This window comes from Sinohyriopsis cumingii, chromosome 2, assembly GCF_028554795.1.
Source record: "Sinohyriopsis cumingii isolate HCF-2022 chromosome 2, ASM2855479v2, whole genome shotgun sequence".
Taxonomy (NCBI): domain Eukaryota; kingdom Metazoa; phylum Mollusca; class Bivalvia; order Unionida; family Unionidae; genus Sinohyriopsis; species Sinohyriopsis cumingii.
Genome location: NC_142962.1, coordinates 150,106,792 through 150,120,371, shown reverse-complemented (window position 1 = coordinate 150,120,371; position 13,580 = coordinate 150,106,792). Strand labels below are relative to the sequence as shown.

At 36.5% G+C, this 13,580-nt stretch overlaps 1 protein-coding gene across 1 annotated transcript in view; it reads left to right on the top strand.

Annotated features, from left to right (window-relative positions):
* Window positions 1-353: 353 nt before the first annotated feature.
* LOC149806073 (protein sidekick-2-like) overlaps window positions 354-13,580 on the top strand; it is a 137,248-nt gene continuing 124,021 nt past the window's right edge. The window contains exon 1 of the mRNA XM_089950947.1: window positions 354-863. Within this exon, the coding sequence (XP_089807073.1) occupies window positions 743-863 (121 nt within the window). The 5' untranslated portion in view covers window positions 354-742. The remainder of the gene's footprint in view (window positions 864-13,580) is intronic.

Here is a 13,580-nt window from a genome sequence, read left to right as displayed (position 1 = left end):
TGCAGATTCATTCGCCCTCAGTGAACTTCTTACTCCTACAGGAGTGAGTTTCGATATCTGCCACATACTGGCTGTGATAATTATATCATTAAAACATTTCATTTTTAAGTGCCACCTTCAGTTTATTGTCGTGTACTTCATTCTTTCATGTTCTTACCAATTCTTATTGTCATATTCTAGCACAGTTTAAATCCGTCATGACGCAATCGGAAAGGAATTCCCTTTTCGTTTATTCTTTTAAAAGATCTACCTTTCGTTACCTGTGTCAGCGTGTACACTCCCTATAGTACGGGTCACACACTATGATTCCACCAATGGATTCACCAACATTTGTCACGTGAGCGGTACTATTCGAACATAGTAGTTGTGATTGTCCTGCATATAAACTCTAAATTCAGGGATAATAAGCTGTGATATAAAAAGAAAAACGAGGACAGTCTTCAAAATATACTTTGGGTCTATATTTGTGATTCTTTTAATTCTTCTACTAAAGATTCACCTTCAGGTATCTCCCCTTTGTCGTTCGGGACCTATCGCGACAGCATCCAATATGGCCGAGTTGTAAACTTCGACAAGCGAACACCGTGTGAAATGTGATGTATATGTCCTCATTTTAGCTCCAGTCGCAGTTTTGAAGAAGTCGGTAACACATTTTATGCTCAGTGTGATGCAAATTTGTACAAGTGATTGTGTAACTGTGAATAACACTTGTGTGTGACTTGTCCAAATACGAGACTATGCCATGGTTGACAAAAGTGTCCACACTATTTCCTATCCATTTACTCCATTTCACTCTTCGTGGACAAACGTATTTCTTCAGTTACTTTTTTTAACAACATGGATGCATGTGTTTGGTGAAGACGGTAAGTCAGAAAGAAAATAATGTTATGATTAACTTTGCCATTTTTTCAGGTGTACAACCTCCTATTTTTACCCCCCCCCACCAACCCTGTTTAAAAACGAAAAGCATAATCGTGTTTCAAAGAATGCACAACACTTAGTCATTTCAGTCAGCAATGTATGCATTATCTGCTTTAGACTTTGGGAAAATTCACCATGCTATATAAGTGGTTATTGGATAATTAGATAAGCATGTATGTTATTGTGGTTATATGCTGCCAGTAAACATTTTACCTTCCAGCTTGAAGCATTTTAGTTTTATGACATCATGCACGCAAGTCACCTGTTACAGAGATCGATGTATAACTATGATATAATATAACAGCATGTTGAAACAGATATAATGGTGTCCAGATTTACAATCCAAGAAATTCACAGATTTGTGAATTCTTGGACAGTAATCTGGAATTATGCCAAGCTATCAGAACTTTAACATTAAGACCTGAACAATTTAAGATTTTACTTTGAGGAATCAAGCATTATTGATTTTAATTCTCTATTTGTTGTCATGAGTTGGTGAAAGAAAATAATTTTTTCTTCCGATATTGTTCAGTCCAGCCTAATTGTTGAATGAATGTAACAAACTCTGCTGATTAATACATTGTACCAATGTCTTGTTCTGGGGGGGTTATGGGTGTTACTGCTTAACTAACAGCGATGTGTAGCCTGTTTTGATGTCGTCTAACAGTATAACGAAGGTCAAATTTTCAGAAATATCACACAACTGGCAACCAATAACGACGCTTTCCTACATAGTAAAGTTATAATGTTTTTGTTGGACTTTAGTTACCCTGATGTCTGTTCGCTAATAAATTCAAATTCTCACAAAAGTAATGGAACCTGTTTTTAAGTTTTGTTTGGCCCACATTTCAGTTTTCTAGAAAGCCGGGAATGCTGAAATCAGGTTAAGTTGAAATTTTATTCTTTAACTAAATGAATAAAAATATATTATTCAATTGGAACTGTAATGCAACGTTTCGTTCAAGAAACATATCTGCCACATGAACCTGCTTATACATACTTCGGCATACCACAACTACTGCCGCATTGCAGCAGATTCAACTATATGTCAGTGGAATATGAAAATGTGTCCATTTGCTAATATCATATTTTCATTCCGCCAGGATAAAGACAGCACAGTAAGTATGTTGATTACACATAAATTAGTGGAAGATTGTCGATATTTGCTGCCAAATGTGTGAGATATTCCTGAAACTTTGACTACACGTTCTGATGTCAATGACATCGAAACACTCTATACAAGCCTGTTATTTGGATAGTAAGACATAGCACTTAAACAAAAACTATGTGCTATCACTTACATTGTAGGACTATGTCTTTGAATTTTTCCTTTTTCGTAAAAATGCAAGTGTCTGATGGTACCCAACATCATGTCCTTCTTCACATTAAACCATCTGATCTGTTGTGTAAAGATGCAAACGAGTGATTGGGTACTCGGGTATCCCGTCTTGATAATAACCCAGGTAATAAAAATGAGCGTATAGTGTACACATTTACCATATTCAAGTTTTCTGCTAATGGCTTTTAATGCAGCATTCACTTTGTTTTAAAATTGACAATCTTTTTGACTGAGCCATAAAAAATGTACATAGTTTAAGTGCCAAGCAGATGTCTGTCTCTTCCAGTAAATAATTGACTTTAATCCCTAATTTGTTTTCCCACATGACAACCCTTTGATTGAGCAATAGTGTGGTACAATGGCAAGTAAAAGAGGGTGGTTATTTCATCTTACTGCACAACTGGCATGTGTTCAGTTGCAACCTTTAACACATTTCACAAACTGTATGATCAAAGTGTTGCTTACAAAGCTCAAACTCTATGACAGTGAGGCCAAGGAAATGGAATCAGATGAAATGACAAGATAATGATAATGGAGAATTTCAGAACTATATCAGACGATGAAGATGATTTCTTGGACTTTGTACCAGATGACATTAAACAGTGATATTTTTCAGATACTGTGAACTAAAACAAATGTAGACTTCGGGTTTGTACACATTTGATACAATTTTCCTTTGATTGGGTACCCAGGTAACTGATTGTTTGGATTGACAGGTACCCAGTAGAAGTTTCCTAAAATTTTGACGGCATGGCTTAAGGATAAATCTGAGGGGTGAAAAATCATATCGATTTTGATAAGCATCAGAACCAATTCCAGTTATAAGCAGAACCTACAACTGCTGCTGTGCAAGTCATCACTACCCATCAATCACAAGCATGTGCAAATAAAACATGTAAATGCTTAGACATCTAAATACTCCTGACTTTGCTGTATTTCCATTTTGTCTGAGAAGTTTTACGCATGGCATTCATACTTACAAAAAGGATACTGGCTCTTTGTTGTTTACATGATGTATGCTGGGATTTATTATGCCAAACATACCCTCTATGGCTACAAGCAATGGGAACAGTTGTTATGCGCTTAACATTTTTCAGCACATGATAGGATATATGTGGCAGACGGTGTAACTGGTGGGGGAAAACCCTGGAAGAACCACTGACCTATGGGAAGCTACCAACAGGCTTTCTTAAATACATCGGCTGAGCCTAAGACTCAAACCCGTGCTGACAAAGGTGAAATGACAGTGATTGGTAAAGGCTAACACTTTAGATCACTCATCCAGTGATTTGGATGATATCTTTTGTTAGTTAAATAGGAAATTTCGCTGTCCAGAGAATACTGCTTCCCTGAAAAATCCATCATTTTGAACCGTTTGGTGAACTTCTGTCTGAACATTGAGTATAATGAAATATCCCAGTATATATCAGAGGTACCCTCAAGTGAAAACAAAACTAGTGATTGCTTTGCAAGAGAGATTTTCACAAGGAAAGACATGCAGTTAAAACATCAAAAATGTGCAGTGCACATTGCATATTCATTAAAATTTGACCGTTAAAAGGTCAGATGTGAGAAACTGTGGTTGGTTCAGAAATTCATCAATAAATACAGTGTGCACCAAATGCAGTGTTAAAAGAAGCTGTCATCACAAAGCAAAGAAAATATTTTTCATACTATGAATTACTTTTTTGAGGATCAAATAAAAAATGGAGTTTAACGTGGAATTGATCACATCAGTATAACTGATTCTCATCAAGCATACATCTGATGTCTTACAGAAGTTGTTGTTGTGGGGTTTAATGCCATTTTTCAGCACACGGTAGGCTATACATGGCGTCCAGTATTATGGTGGAGGAAGAACCCGGGAAAACCTTGGAAAGAACCACCGACCCACGAGAAGCTACTGGCAAGCTTTCTCACATACCCACATTGGTCTTACAGAAGTATGTCAGGGATAAAATAGACAGAGCTAAATTCATATCCATCCTGTCAGATGCTGTACTAATTAAGAAGTTACAGAACAAGAATGCATTCTTGTTTGATTTGTAGAATAATCTATATATTTGTCTATTTACAATGATTGTAAGTGTCAACCATCTTGAAAGCTGAGACTTTTATGGGGTTTTACTGCATTTATGAATTTTGTCATCCCGACATACCTACATCTCGATGGTTTTGATAATATACAACTTAATGGAATCCTAACCTTGTTTATGTCAACATGAATGGCACTAGTGTAGATGTAGATGCAGAGAAGAGTGTTGATAATAGGTTTTCAGACACTGAATTCTGTCATCATAACACACTGTAAGCAGATCTGTAAGAGCTTGGTGTTTTTGGATGCAGCCTGCAAATAACCTTACCTTGGGCATACAGTCAAAAGGTTATATTGTTGTTGTGGGTTTGATGCCATTTTGTAGCGCATGATAGGCTATACATGGCAGTTAGTGTAAATGGTGGAGGAAGAACACAGGAAAACATTGTGAAGAACCATTGACCCACCAGAAGCTACTGGCAAGCTCTCTCATTCAAAAAACTGCGACACTGGCATTGTAAATACCATTTATATGGACTTCAAACCAACAATCATACAGTTTGGGCATGTTCTAGAGATTTCAAAACATGTAGATGAATGTGGGCAAACTAATAAACATTTGGACGATATTATTTGGGTTAAATTTAAAGATGTACTTGATGATCAGCAGCAGTTGCATAAAGATGTCTGATTTTGACAGTGAACTGTAAATGCACTAGATGCACAGCTGCATGCAGAACTTTACACTGCCACCATTGTGACTGAATTCTGTTATTAGTTTGACTGAGAAACCCTATTGTATCCAGACATCAATCAAGATGGTCCGTTATGGAAGAACTTCGTTGATAATGATGACATTCAGTGCAAACAAGTTCACAATTATTGAAATATTTAAGAATTTTGCAGAGTCTCCGCAGTCTCAGTTTAAAATACTCATCTTTGGAGCATGGCCACGCTCCCTAAATCAACTTATGTTGTATGAAAATGATTTTGTTGGTTCCTGTGCTGTTTTTAAAAAAAAAAATGTTCGCTTGAGGATATTAGGCAAAACATTCTGATGAGTGCATAACCTAAAGGTATGACTATTCAGAAGTCAGTTCTGTATCAGCTATTTAATCTAAAGACAAACAGCTTAGGTATGTAAAGGTCCTGGTAGAACTGCTCTTCACACGTTTACCTACTGCAACAGTGTGAATGGTTATTTTCTTTAATGAACACAATTAAAACCCTCTTCCATTACACTCAGACAAATTTAATCAGTCAAATGCGGATTGTGTGTGTGGGTGTGATTTGGATTGTTAACAGTGTGACAGTTTATAGTTTGTCTAGCACTGGGACATTATGCTGCAGACATGTAGCATGATGTCCCACCCAACCACATGCAGATTGTTACTAATGGACCTAGTTTAAATGTCTTTGAGCCAAAAGAAAGTATAAAGCTTTGATTAAACAAAGGCAGTGGAACAAGGAATATTATTTTCAACCTGAACCACAACCTGGTACAATCCAGTGTCAGCTTGAGCCAAGAGATGTAAATTGTCTTCAGTATGTCTTTGATAAAAACATGGACAGTATGGCCAGAGCAAACATGAAGTAGGACAAAATTAGCTCCAGTAATCAATGTGGACTGAAACCAAATCTGATTAAATCAGATTTTGACAGTGCTACTTGGATATATGAATAGAGTTTATGTGTGTGTGTGATTTGGACTGCTAGCATAACTTAAACAATTGTTCAGTCTTATTGCTATGATGTCTGTATTGTGGTAGTTTATAGTGATGTCTAGCACTGGGGCATTGTGCTGCAGATATGTAGCATCATGTCCCACCCCATCACATTATTCTGACACGAGGCTGACCAGTCCTCACAAAAACCTTAGTGCTGAGCACCTAGCGAGGCAACTGTTAGTACTATACAAGTCTTTGGTATGACTGGGTGGGTGGGTGTTCGAACACTCTACCTCCTGCATGTGAGATGTATGCTTGAACCACTAAGCCACCCTAGTGGCTGCACAAGTAAGAAGTCACATTCTTTTGACTCTGTGGTTCACTGGTTTAAATGACAGCTTCTACAATTTTCTAAAAGTGACACTTCTTATTCAGACATGAGTTACTAATAAAACTCTTCCTAATACAACAAGCAGTGCTTTATGTGATAAGCTACCAAAAATAAGCTGGCAATTCTAAATGTGATCAAAACATGAACTTTATTTCTGTCAGATCTCCATGCAGATTCTCATGTAAATGTGCTTGTGCTAGTTTAACATTTTCAATTACTTTTTTTTTTTGTCTTCATTGCCAACACACTGATTTACCACAATGAATCAACAATATTACTTAGGGTTTGTATTTTAAAAAATTTCTTTGTGTAACTTAAGTAGTCTAAATGTGCCTTTTGTAGCAAAAATGACACAAGATGAAATAACATCCAGCTTATTTGGCATGTGGATCCAGTATGTATGCTTTTAAGTGGCACAGATTAATAAAGGTAAACATTTTAATAATCCCATTTTCCATTGTTCTCTTTAGCTATGAAAAAGGACAGAATTTTTTTTGTACCAACCAGTACAAAATTTTGATAGTGGAGAACTTTTTCTGACAATTTTTGTGCCCATATAATGACTTGTAATGGCAGCAGACTTCATCATTGTGTTCATGTCACTAGGTCAAACCATCAAAGTTCACTGTGGACAGCTGAGCCAATGCAGATAAACATCCTAACTGCTGAGTGATAGTTTCTAAATTTAGCATCATGTCTGGATGTCAAGCCACCTACAGTACATACCCCAAAAAAGTATTCATTGACATATTCTGTACAGTCACCTTTGTAAATGTGTGCTTTCCTGTAACATATCAGCATTGTATCAGTGCATAGCTGGAACTATATCTATGACACCTACATCCAAGTCCTGTGTTTTCCATTTGGCAATAGTACAGAAGATTTAATCTTGAACAGAGTGATACAGTTGGGCAGCTGTCTTGAATCAAAGCAGGAGCCACCATTGGAACCATTATCTTGACTTTCAGGTTATTCTGAGATGAGAGTCTACCTTTTGATCTTGAAGGAGGTTACTTAGCTTAATTTCCATGTAACTATTTACAAACTTAGGACACGTTGAGCTGCTCTGGGACAAACTGAGTGATATGCATTTGTATACCTATTTGACTGTGCATGCAGGTTCACAGTTTAAAGAAGCTAATTTTGTTGGAATATATTCTTTTCTCTAATGTACCCCTCTATCTTGCATTTTAGCTATTGTGCCTGTTTGAACCTACATTTCATTTAATGTGGTGAGAACTCCAAGTTGATTCTGTCTCTGGGTTACATTTTTTTCTTAAATCTACTTTTTAACATTGATGATTAAATTGTTTGTGCCTCTTTGGGAACATATTTCAGGGAACAGCTTCATTGATATGATTTTATTTTCATCCAGAGTCCAGTGAATTACCTTAGATTTCCATGTTTCCCTGATGTTTCCATTAGCTCAGCCAGAAAGACCAGTTAGCTCCCATTATCTCCATCACATGTAACCAGATAGGTGTTTCAATGGCATTAATTTGGTCTTTCAATATCTTGTGGAATTTTAAACACAACTCCACATAATGGTTGTACACTATGTGTACTTAGGAAACACACTTAATCCCATTGTCTGGATGTGATGTAGCTAACAGTGTGTTAAAAGTACGATTAAGATCAACCAATCTGCATTGTTCTTTTTTAATAACTGGGCTTACATGCACAGCAGCTTTGCTATTTCTTACATTTTAGATGTCTGTATCATCTTAGACTTTTACTGACCAAACTTTGTACATTTGATTTGTGAATAGATGTCAAGCATGTAATTCCTACTGTTTACCTGCTACTTGTGCTAATCTTCTCAACAAAGCCACACAGTTTTGTCTTTCCATCCCTGTTATTTTACATTATTATTTAAAAACTCAGAGTTGAATTTAGCTTTTTTGTATTGATTTTCTTGGTGTTATATGACTGCGCAACACAAGTGAGTTATATAGTGCCATGGCAACAGTGGTAAAGTGTCCTCAACCCAAGGACATGCTTCCGTAGCTGACCCGGGCTGGTCCGATGGTAACATTTGAACCCATACCCCTTTGTTTGTTTGCCCGTCAGGCATGCTAACCATTGAGATTCTTGTTACTGAAATCCTGACCAATATTTGAACTGTTTCCAGTGAATGAGTTCATCATGTTATGGGAACCCTGGTAAAGTCATTTGAGAATTCAGGGCTATCATATTCTTGTACAAGCACTCATATTTTGTGGGTTGATAAAATGGTGTGTTCAGATTCTATGAAATATGTACATGTAGTCACTTCATCGTTATTTGAGTGACAGTCTTAATGTTATATTGTAATCTGTTGGTTTTATTTCTTCATAGTGACTGAATTTTAAAAACCGTTAATAATCTAAAGCTGTGGCTGAAAAGTTGATTATTTTTATTAGTATTGGAAAGATATTGCTATCCATGTTTATAGACTGCCATTGTCATCTGAATCATTCCGAACCCAACCCTGGCTGTTACAATTTTCCTGTGTAAACGGCTTTGGGATGGATGGTGGGGTGAATATTGTGCGTTGCTGGCTAGGGGAGAAACTGACATCAGATACCCAAGTAATGCTTCAAGCCAGGTTTCATTTGGTGTGAGTGGCTTAATTGAGTGAATTTGCAAGTTTGGGGAAAGGTAAACAATAACATGTGACTTTCTGCACTTGAGGATTTTCCAGCATTTGAAATGAACTGACATTGTACCCAATGTGGAAATTGCAGATGAAATGTTCTGTTGCAGTAAATCTAGTACAAGTTTGAGTGACTTAATTAACACTGCATGGGAGTTCTCGTTGAAGATAAACACAGAAGTTCTAGAGATGAAACTTGACATGAATGTACATGTAACTCTTAGATATTAGTAATCTTTACTTGAATTTATGTGTAAAAATGCATAAAATTTATAACTAGTATAACAGAGATCTTCACCATGTCAGTGATAATAATATTTCTTATCAGCATGGTCCTTGAACATTAGAAACATTTTATTCATTGTTTACTGATAGTACCAGTACAAAATAGTGTTGCTTGATGTATCAGATACTGTATTTATACCCACTTAAAAGACAAGTCAAACTGCAAACTGCACAGACCCAGATCTGCCATCACATAATGTGCAGCTGATCTGGTTCTGTGCAATTTCTTAGGAATGATCAGCAGAACAAACAACATAGACCCTGATCTGCAGGCATATTATGCTATGGCAGATCTGGTTTTGGTTGTTTGCAGATTGACTTTACAAGTGAGTGTATATAGATTGTTCATAAGGATAATGCTAAATCTATAGAAGTCTTTGGGAAAACCCAAGAATTTGGATAAAACCACTGAATTTGGATGTTGGCCATTGCCTGGTTTAGAACTTATGGTCCATCCTGAAATCTGGGCCCCGAGTGGCCGAGTGGTCTAAAACGCTCTCGTTATGGATAACTGCCATCTCACCTCTGTCTGCATGGGTTCGAGCCTCGGATTCGGGCAATGTGGGTATGTGAGAAAGCTTGCCAGTAGTTTCTCGAGGGTAGGTGGTTCTTTCTGGGGATTTCCCAGGTTCTTCCTCCACCATTAATACTGGCGGCCATGTATAGCCTGTCGTGTGCTAAAAAATGGCGTTAAACCCTACAACAACAACAACAACAACCAACCTGAAATCATAAAGGTGCAGAGTTGTGTGTTACCAAAAACCATAGCTGCTAATGCCCCTGACATAGAGTTTTCATGCCAAGTGGCACAGTTAGTGGGAGTAAAAGTGACACTGTGATTAAGTTTGAATGGGAAGACCTAGAGCATATCATATAAATAAATGGAATCTTTTATACAGTGAACATATTTATTTCTGTGCAGATAAAAATAAGTACATGAATTTGCTTATCCACACAGTTATACAGTGTAAGTTTTGTGCAGTTTGATTTATAAACTGGAGTTAGATTGTCTCTAGTCAACACAATCAGACCACAAGTTAGCCCAGCCTTGGGCTAGGAAGTTAGGCTAGAAAAGTCTTTTTGGGAGCACTTTCTGTGAGGTCTCCTAGGATCATTGATAAGCTAGGGTCAACCATAGTGCAAGGAGTCAGTCATTCAGGTGTAGATCTTGAAAGCTTTCAATACATTAAACAAAAACCCTATGGCACCCTTAATTCCCCAAGTGGAGTGTAATTACATCAGAGCAGGTGCTAAAGCATCCACTCATTTAATTGCCCATTTGGTGATTATTAATAAGTATGCCTTGACAACAAAAGAAAGTGGTTGTCACCTGTATTTGTTAAACTTTTACTGACCGTTCAAGTTTTGCATTTTAAATTCCTGACTGCATTAGTTTATAGTATGCTATGTACATTCTACATATAATCATTGGGAATGCATCGGATGAGCACTACTCCATCATTTCAGTTGCTGGTGGGGGCCCGAATGACCAAGTGGTCTAAAGCGCACACCTTTACGAATCACTGCCATCTCACCCCTGTCTGCGTGAGTTCGAGTCTTGGATTTGGCCAATGTGGGTATGTGAGAAAGTTTGCCAGTAGCTTCTTGTGGGTCAGTGGTTCTTTCTGGGGTTTTCCCAGGTTCTTCCTCGTCCATATAGACTGTCATCCATGTACAGCCTATCTTGTGCTGAAAAATGGCATTAAACCCTATAACAACAACATCTATTGCTGGTAATTATGGCCCATGTTTTATGCGTCATTATAACACTTAGCTTAAATTTTGTGTTTGATGCTCATTTTGCAGGTAGTGTTTCTGATAGAACTGTGCAATTGAAGATAAAATGCGGTTCCTATTGCTATCACACTCATGAGGCCCATTCTAGCCAGTATTTCAGTTTTTACTGGATTTGGTTAAGTTCCACATTAAGCTCATGACCACAGCTTTTTTATACATATTATATGAATACTGTCCTCTATGGAATAATGAAAATTCTTGAGTAAATGCATCTTCATAAATCATGCCTTCATTTTTGCAGAATTAATTATTTGTGATCAGTATTTCATGTTTTAATGACTTGGATGACATTGTGTATTTAAAGTTTTATTAATGAGCAATTTGTATGTTCAGATGGAATAACTTTATGCGATAAATCTCTGTTATTCAGATATCCCTAAAATCAAAGAAGGCCTGCATTTTGAGCTTTACTAACTTGGCTAAAATATTTATGGTCATTTTAATTAATCTGTGCTACACATGGATACATCCTAACCTGCTTAGAAAGCCCTTACTGACCAATGGAGTTGGAAGAATGAATAAATATGTGTATTCCACGGAAAAGGAACATTGTATATTGTAATATATTAATATATTACCTTTAGCGGGTTAACTGTGTTTGGACTGCACGCTTTCATGTTAAGCCTTACCAGTAGTGGCAAATGAAGGTAATTATTGGTGTATGAACAATATTTTTGTTCTGCTGGATGTCGACCAAGGGTACTGGAAGCCTGCAAGTTTCACTCGGTAAATTCTGTCTTCTATGAGTGACAGTAGCATGTGGAGGAGTGTGTTTATGATTCTTAAAACAAAATAATTCAAATTATATTCATTATAGTACCTGTAATTTGATACAATACAAAACAATGTCCTTGTACATGTGTTTTATTCTATGTTAGAGTCGATAGATGGGTGGGTGGGTGGGTAGGTATATGGTTTCAGAATATGTCAGCATAGCTAGCACAGGACAGGCTGTATATTGCCAATTCAAAATTAGCGTTCTAAATGTATAAAATGATTTAGACTTGTACTGTAATCATTAATGTGTTTTGTTTCTCCATATAAGTATTGTTTTGGAGAATTGTTAACTTTTGGTGACTAATCTCATCCTTTATCACTTGCATAGTTTTTCTTGCAGGTTTTTTAAATGTCCCATTGTGTCAGATTAAAAAGATTCAGTAATGTTGACTTTTTTGTTGTCAGTTTTGTTGTGCTGTTTATGAAATTGAGCATCTGGATGAATGAAATGTACTCTTTTTATTCATTAATATGCTATATATTTTAAGGTGCATTATCATAATTTGTATCTTTGTTACTTACAGTTGTTTTTGAAATACATGGTTGTATGACCATATGTCTTTCGTTTGTTTCATATTATAAACAGGTTCTATTCTCTTTTAAAGTGGGGGACATTTTATCAGCATATTTATCAAGCTGACACATGTCAACTAGAATATGATATTGTTACATGTATGTACAAAGCTATATTCCCTGTTCAATAAAAATTTAAATAGAATGTCATAAACAGATAATTGTTTATCCAAAGTAAAGTTGTTAAAAACATTTTCTAGTGCTCAGAGCTAGACCACATGACTCCAAGCATACTTTGACAGAAAATATAATGTCTTGCATTCACTTAAGCAATGCAAGACACAGAAGGTGTTGGTTGGTCATTAAAAGTATCTACTGGCAGGTATCCAAACAGGTATGACAAAATTGATCTAATTAGTCAACAGTAATTTTTGGCCAAGAAGAACCGTCTACTCACTTGTGAACTTCAAGTAATGTTAGGGTTTAGTGTCCACATTTGGCGTTTAATACGGGATGTGTAATAAAAAGCGTGCAAATTTGCCAGAGAGGGCCGATAATTTCTAGCTGCATAATGACTTCACTTGGTCAGCTCCTTTGTGTTTTCTATAGACATAATTATAGAAATCCAGCATAGTGATACCAAAGACTTATAAAAATTGTACTATCAGCTGCCTCACTTGGTGCTCAGCATTAAGAGGTTAGTGTTAGAACTGATTGGTCTGGTGTCAGGATAATGTGACTGGGTGGGACATGATGCTACATGTCTGCAGCATGATTCCTCATTGCTAGACATCACTTTTAATTGCCACACTGCAGAGATCATTTTTGTGTGACTGAAGAATTGTTAAAGTTATGTTAAAAATCCAAATCACCCACCCCTCACACAAAAAGAATTTGGTTTAAATGTTTCACTATTATTCATTTCAGATTCCAACCTCAAACCATATATATGTTTTACAGAGGTATGAAAAGGCAAATCTGAACATGGAACTGAAATTGATTTGGCATCTATCTGTACATTTGAATCTATTGAGATCTGCATGGAACTATTAGGAGTTAACTGGCTATTCATGTGGCTTATATGGTTCTAAAATATATCTATTTATCAAGATCCCAGAAAATGAGGTTTCAAGTTCAAAGTGCAAGAAAGGGATTATATTCCAGCTGTTTATAGTTAAATTTGTATTTACTGACAGTGGTGTCAAACTAATTCAAGTAGT